Source organism: Betta splendens, chromosome 15, assembly GCF_900634795.4.
Source record: "Betta splendens chromosome 15, fBetSpl5.4, whole genome shotgun sequence".
Lineage (NCBI taxonomy): Eukaryota > Metazoa > Chordata > Actinopteri > Anabantiformes > Osphronemidae > Betta > Betta splendens.
The window spans coordinates 11,314,419-11,322,158 of NC_040895.2; the positions used below are offsets into that span (position 1 = coordinate 11,314,419).

Consider the following 7,740-nt stretch of genomic DNA (forward strand, 5'->3'; position numbering starts at 1 on the left):
TCATTTAGGAGCAGTGAGATGCTCCTTCTGCTCAGCTTTTATTCTGGAAATGCAACTGAGTGTTGGAAACCATCAGACATCAACTAGGAGGATCGGCAGCCTCCTTTCAAGGTCTAATCAATGCGACACACTGAACTCTGTGACAATTTAGTGACTTCATGTTGGGCCCAGCAGACTGTGGACAACCTGCGCTGCTGAGCACAGAAACTGTGGACCTCATAAGCTAAAAACAGGCTAGTCACTGCAGCGGATGCAGGCACAAGGCATTAAGGGTGAGCGTTGGGTGGACTCGAGTTGAATAAATGCAAAAGTGGGAAAAAAAACTCATAAAATGGGGGGACTTCACAGCGATGCATGTCTTAGCAGTAATAAGAGATTTAAAGAAATCAAATTATAACAAATAAATGAAAAAAGTCTGAATTATAGCTACCAATATATTAATTAAATTACTGCCAAATTAACAAAATAAAGATATTTCTTGTGGATATTAAGCATATTTCAAATTATACAATTAAATTACTCAAGATAAAAAATAAATGTTAATTGTTGGGTTGCCATGTTAGCAGGACCCATTAAAGTTTATACAAGGGAACAGCAAATTGACCAAAAAAAAATATTTTGATATTTTTTGGATAAAAGACTAAAAAGGTTTGTTTAACGCCAAATAGGTAGCAAAATATCTCGCCCCCGACATGACCAAATCTAGAAGGTCGTGAGCATTAGAAGTCAGTTATAACTCATTTGCAAACTTGGGCTTTGAATGGGAGAAAATGAAAATGAGGTCCTAGGGCAGAGGGACTTCTGAAATGACTGAACACTTAAAGTAACACTACTGCCCTCTGCTGACTATTTCTCCTCCAAGTCCTGTGCATTCCCTTGTTCAGAGAAACTACTTGTGGTCACTAGTAGCACTTAAAAATCTCCTGACTAATGGCTTCCATAATACTAAAGGAGAGAAATAATGTAACATAAACCATGATTTGCCGTTACTTCAGCTAACTGTCTATGAATAGGGCTTTCTTATTTGTCATGTCTGAAGGGGACTGGGCAGCTGAGGTGAATTCTAGCCTGTGTGTGCGTTCATTTTTCTTTCACAGGGAAAAATATCAGTAGAGGTTAAACTAAAGAGATCTCTACATCTCAGCCTTCATGTGCTGCGCTCGCTTCTGCTTGTCGTGCTGATGCTTAGTGAGGCCATACTTGAAGAACTCATACACAGACCAGCTGATTGCTGTGGAGGGCATCTGGTAGATGATCCTCGCCTGGACTCCTCTGAAGAAGCCATGCAGGCCGCCCAGCCTGTAAACCGTCCTGAAGGCATGGGCCAGGCCTGAGATGTGTCTGTGGGCTCCTTGACCTTGGCTCTGGCCAGGGCCTTGACCAGAAGACAAGGAGCTGAGGGCCTGAGACTCCTGGGTGTTGAGCAGGGTCTTGCAGACGTCCAGAGGTGTAGTGGCAGCAGCTGCAATGGCTCCGGCCAAAGCTCCGGACAACATGTGGGATGAGGGGTTGTACTGTCTGTGGGGGTTGAGCAGCTCCTGCAGGTACTCGTAAGTCATGAAGTGGAGCGCCTGGAAGGGCACGTTCATGGTGAGCTGGGTGGTGTAGCTGCGGTAGAAGGCTGCAGGGCCTTCGGTCTTCCACACGGCACATACACAGTCCAACACGCCGCGATAGGGGGAGTTATACATCTGCATGCGCTGCTTCACAACTAGTCCATGGTAACGAGGTCAAATGGGCCAAGGGTTGAAAGTATAACATGAAAAGGAAAAAACAAATTAGTGAGGAATTATCTGCAGAGAATAGTTTGGCAATTAAACAGATACATGTAGCGAGTCATTTGTAACAGCGCTTCCCCAGACAGCTGCATCTCCAGTCAACAGCTGCACACTACAACTCTGACCAGTGCCCTTCAACTGACACACTTAGGCAGGTGGACTGCAAGCAGCTGTGAAAAGCATAGCGTGAGACCCAACATCTGAAGGTAGCTGGTGAAGATGTGGCAGCCGTAAGTTCCTTCACTTTAATTTCCACTTAGCATTTGTTCCAAGGAAGAAAATGTCGAGGGTCAAAGTCAATTGCTTTCGTGCGGAAACACAGTGACGTCGGTTGGACTCACCCTCTGCTGGGTTCATGGCTGCGTCGTGAAGCAGTGTGGCCACACACCCAGCTGCACCTGAAACAAACACACCTCGAAAATTAGTTCATATAAAACTATTTTGAAGAAAATGTTGAAAACAAAAACCATATGAACTTAAGATGCACAGAAAGAAAATGAAACACAGGTATTTAACTTGCTACAATAAACCTCTTTTGATCGTGTTGCTGTCTCTATTGCCTTGTTTGTAAAAGCTGCAGATGCAAACTGGTACAGATTAAATTCAGCAAGTTTAATCTGAATAAAAAAGACACCTACTACAAAAGACAAAGCATTGCCCATTTGAGAGAAGTGAACTAAAGCCATACGCCTTTAAAGAACAGGACCAACAGGGAAGTGAGCGGATGAAATGGGAGAAAGAGGACTTACCCAACCTCCCACTAAACTGGAAAAAAGGGAGAGAGAGTAAGGACATCAAGGCATAAGGAAACCACATTCAGATTACTAAGATTATTAAACTGTTGGTTTGTAGACAAAGTAAATGATTTTAATTAAAAAAAAAAAAAAAGCTCTGTAACTACTGTTGAAATAAATGACGTGACGGCCTTCCAGAGGGCTTTATCACTATCAGGCCATGTCAGTATCACACTCAACAAGGATTAGGCTGAGTCAGCACCTTCGTAGAGCGGGTCAACCCTACGTATCCACCCATTTTCTAACCTCAACGTAGCCATACAACGTTACGTGTGTTTAAGTATGTTTTTGTGGTACCATTAGCCAAATGGCTGTTAGCCCCTGGGTGAATGACATCGCTCAGAGTCTTTTTGAGTTTCTCGTAGCAGGCAAAGTACAGGGCATGGGCAGGTCCCGCCCCAACTGCTGTGGCATTGAGCCCCCTCATTGGCCGCCACACTCCCTCTGTGACTACAATACGGCGAAGGGCATCCATCACGTTCCTGTAGCGGGCCGCGGGGTCGGGCTGGAGGCTCTGCATGCGAGTCTGCACAAAGACAAAATGTGGGATTTAGCCAAGTTCACGTCAAGCTCCACTACCCACCCAAAAAACATGGCTCTTATCATACATTTATTGATGTCCATTATTTGTTTGCTTTGTCACACGTCTGCCCATTGTATCCAAGCAGAGCACAGAAATTAAAAGAGGTCCTGACTAGAGTGCAGTGTGAATGAAGGCTAAAAAAAAGGAAGTGGTGTGTGCGGTGTACGTGCTTAATTGAATTGAAGGAAATGTGGAGTTACAAGCTCCAAGGTCACAAAGGGTATGTCCCTGACATCCTGTAAGCTGTTTTTGACACCGACCTTTATCCACGTCGGTCTCTCTTTCTCTTAACACACATGTACACTGAGGTAGATGACAGGTTAAATAAACAAGGGGTCAATGTAACAGTCATCAGTTACTACGCGTTTAAAGGAGGCTGCCTAGAACTGTATCAGGTAAGTGTGTGTGTCTCTCTGGGGAGAGCTGTGACATAATCCTTGAATACCAAACTTCCAGAAGAACGTTCTCCCTGCTGTGTTTCTGCATGTTGTGCACTAGAAAGGTTCAACAAGGACTCAACTCACTCAGTTCTATAGCTGTGGAATGCAGGCAAAGTGCATTGCTACATATGTACAAACATGTGTCAAGCTTTAAATCCAGTGTTAATATTGTCTGCTCACTGTAAAATACATGTTCCACTCATGGACACTGAAGACTAGCAGACCTACAAATGCAGTATGTTGCTTAAATCCACATCTAATTCCCATGATTTAAGGTGCATTACAGACTTATTCTGAACTATAATTATACCTGAAAACTCCGCTAAGAAGCTTGTTTGCAAACGTTTAACAAGGCCTATCTCTGTACATATTTGACTTGTGTATTTGGAGTAGATTACATTTTGCTTTACATGGCTTTTTTGCTAGTTAGTGGACTCCATATGCAGCCCCTCTGCACACGATGAAGGTGCTGTAAACACTAATCTGTCCTGGTGCAGAGCTGCAGCACAACACACACGTGAACAGTGTTTATAGTATGACATATATATGTATGTGCATGTAGTCAGTTCCACCATCTCTCTGGTCATCTGTTACACAATGAGCAGCTACCGCTGGCTGCTCATTGTGAACAGGATGAAACTAGAGATAACAAACACATGACAGGGGCTGTAACAGTGAATCTGTGTGATTCACATGTGATTAAGAGCTCTGCGATCAGTGTGGGTGTGTGCAGCAGGAGGCCTGTTGCTCAATGGAACTAGTGTGGGGTAAAAAGGGGCAGATGCTGCCCTGAGGACAAACGACCAGAGTGTTGTTGTAGCAAACTGGATGCAAGTTGCTGAATCACACTTAAACAGATCTGTGGAGTCGTTGAGCAGCTTAAAACCACACTGACTTCCTCGTGGCGTTACTTTCATTACTTAACTTAAACCGCTTCCTCTCACAGCTTCAAATGTGCACATTACTTAACTTACGTAACCTTAAATCCGTTGATGCTTTGACAGAGATTAGTTTAATTATGTCCAGCAGTTTAGCGCAAGGACCCTAAAGTGGCTCGTGTCCGACCAACGTTCCAGTTAACGTCGTTTAGGGAAGTTCTAATGTCGTGCTAAGCAGCTAGCTTGTGCGTGAAACGCTGGCAGAGCCGACTGACCTTGTCCCCACAGCAGTCAGCGCTGCAGCGTGTTTATGTTAGCAAGCGAGCTAAGCTATGCTAATGAGCGGCATGGCAAGAACCGCATCTCCGAAAAAACGACAACAACAGAGAGCCCGGGTCGTGAAAGCACCGAGCGGGTCAGCTAGCCGGTCCCTCGGCCGTGCTACCTTCACACAGTCGATGGGGAACATGAGGCAGTGCTCCATGATCCCAGCCACGGCTCCGGCCAACATGTGGGTGCTAGTGGAGGCTCCCTGAGGCAACTGCGGTCAAGTGAGCCGTCGTTCGTTCATCCGTCGTTCAGCCAGCCGCGCTTCGGAAACGTCTTGCGCCCGTATTACGCGCTTTACAGCAGAGCACAAAACACGCTCGTCGCGACTTCCTCTTTTCATAGCGACACGTCTGGTCTGTTCAAAATATAGAAAAATACGAAACAAAATATTGCATGTATAGAAAAACTGTCGCCTAATGAAGATCTGTATACTTTTACTGTAAAATTAAGCATTTATTATTATTTAAAACTACCATGTCATACTGTGAAACTTTTATAATTAATAACTTAACTTTGGTGCATAGTTCCAGGCTCAGACCACTTTCCCCTTGTTCTACTAGAGGTGTACTATCACCCCACAAAAATGCATGTATTTTTACTGTATAGTTTTGGATTTATTAGTATTCAAAACTACCATGTCATACTGTAACTGTATAGGCCGTATAGTCAACTTTAATCGTTAATAACTTGACTTTGGTGCATAGTTCCATGCCCAGACCACTTTCCCCTTGTTCTACTAGATGTGTACTATCACCACACAAAGATTCATGTATTTTTACTGTATAGTTTATGATTTATTAGTATTCAAAACTACCATGTCATACTGTAATACAGTCAACTTTGATCATTAATAACTTGACTTTGGTGCATAGTTCCAGGCTCAGACCACTTTCCTCTTGTTCTACTAGAGGTGTACTATTACCCCACAAAGATCTGTATATTTTTACTGTATAGTTTTGGATTTATTAGTATTCAAAACTACCATGTCATACTGTAACTGTATGGGCCGTATAGTCAACTTTAATCATTAATAACTTGACTTTGGTGCATAGTTCCAGGCTCAGACCACTTTCCCCTTGTTCTACTAGATGTGTACTATCACCCCACAAAAATGCATGTATTTTTACTGTATAGTTTTGGATTTATTAGTATTCAAAACTACAATGTCATACTGTAATAAAGTCAACTTTAATCATTAATAACTTGACTTTGGTGCATAGTTCCAGGCTCAGACCACTTTCCCTTTGTTCTACTAGATGTGTACTATCACCACACAAAGATTCGTGTATTTTTACTGTATAGTTTTGGATTTATTAGTACTTGAAAGTACCATGTCATACTGTAATAAAGTCAACTTTAATCATTAATAACTTGACTTTGGTGCATAGTTCCAGGCTCAGACCACTTTCCCTTTGTTCTACTAGATGTGTACTATCACCACACAAAGATTCATGTATTTTTACTGTATAGTTTATGATTTATTAGTACTTGAAAGTACCATGTCATACTGTAATAAAGTCAACTTTAATCATTAATAACTTGACTTTGGTGCATAGTTCCAGGCTCAGACCACTTTCCCTTTGTTCTACTAGATGTGTACTATCACCACACAAAGATTCGTGTATTTTTACTGTATAGTTTTGGATTTATTAGTATTCAAAACTACCATGTCATACTGTAACTGTATGGGCCGTATAGTCAACTTTAATCATTAATAACTTGACTTTGGTGCATAGTTCCAGGCTCAGACCACTTTCCCCTTGTTCTACTAGATGTGTACTATCACCACACAAAGATTCATGTATTTTTACTGTATAGTTTATGATTTATTAGTACTTGAAAGTACCATGTCATACTGTAATACAGTCAACTTTGATAATCAATAACTTGACTTTGGTGCATAGTTCCAGGCTCAGACCACTTTCCCTTTGTTCTACTAGATGTGTACTATCACCCCACAAAAATGCATGTATTTTTACTGTATAGTTTTGGATTTATTAGTATTCAAAACTAGCAGTTCATACTGTAACTGTATAGGCCGTATAGTCAACTTTAATGATCAATAACTTTAATTTGGTGCATAGTTCCAGGCTCAGACCACTTTCCCCTTGTTCTACTAGAGGTGTACTATTACCCCACAAAGATTCGTGTATTTTTACTGTATAGTTTATGATTTATTAGTATTCAAAACTACAATGTCATACTGTAATAAAGTCAACTTTAATCATTAATAACTTGACTTTGGTGCACAGTTCCAGGCTCAGACCACTTTCCCCTTGTTCTACTAGATGTGTACTATCACCCCACAAAAATGCATGTATTTTTACTGTATAGTTTTGGATTTATTAGTATTCAAAACTACAATGTCATACTGTAATAAAGTCAACTTTAATCATTAATAACTTGACTTTGGTGCATAGTTCCAGGCTCAGACCACTTTCCCTTTGTTCTACTAGATGTGTACTATCACCACACAAAGATTCATGTATTTTTACTGTATAGTTTATGATTTATTAGTACTTGAAAGTACCATGTCATACTGTAATAAAGTCAACTTTAATCATTAATAACTTGACTTTGGTGCATAGTTCCAGGCTCAGACCACTTTCCCTTTGTTCTACTAGATGTGTACTATCACCACACAAAGATTCGTGTATTTTTACTGTATAGTTTTGGATTTATTAGTATTCAAAACTACCATGTCATACTGTAACTGTATGGGCCGTATAGTCAACTTTAATCATTAATAACTTGACTTTGGTGCATAGTTCCAGGCTCAGACCACTTTCCCCTTGTTCTACTAGATGTGTACTATCACCACACAAAGATTCATGTATTTTTACTGTATAGTTTTGGATTTATTAGTATTCAAAACTACAATGTCATACTGTAATACAGTCAACTTTGATAATCAATAACTTGACTTTGGTGCATAGT

The 7,740-nt window shown here is 41.2% G+C and overlaps 1 protein-coding gene across 1 annotated transcript; it reads right to left on the reverse strand.

Moving 5' to 3' along the window:
* Nucleotides 1-5,539, reverse strand: LOC114870449 (mitoferrin-2-like). Its single transcript, XM_029175048.3, has 4 exons — nt 4,919-5,539; nt 2,870-3,098; nt 2,120-2,176; nt 1-1,711 (listed from the first exon to the last, which is right to left on the reverse strand). The coding sequence occupies exons 1-4, from the start codon at nt 4,982-4,984 to the stop codon at nt 1,134-1,136; spliced, it is 930 nt and encodes a 309-aa protein (XP_029030881.1). The 5' UTR covers nt 4,985-5,539; the 3' UTR covers nt 1-1,133.
* Nucleotides 5,540-7,740: the final 2,201 nt, after the last annotated feature.

What these genes read in the sequence shown, in the direction of transcription:
- LOC114870449 (XM_029175048.3), bottom strand. Translation starts at nt 4,984, where the DNA reads ATGTTGGCCGGAGCCGTGGCTGGGATCATGGAGCACTGCCTCATGTTC. An exon ending in TCCCCATCGACTGTGTGAAG is followed by an intron (nt 3,099 to 4,918) that starts GTAGCACGGCCG and finishes GTCTTTGTGCAG; the next exon opens with ACTCGCATGCAGAGCCTCCA. An exon ending in TAACAGCCATTTGGCTAATG is followed by an intron (nt 2,177 to 2,869) that starts GTACCACAAAAA and finishes TGTTTGTTTCAG; the next exon opens with GTGCAGCTGGGTGTGTGGCC.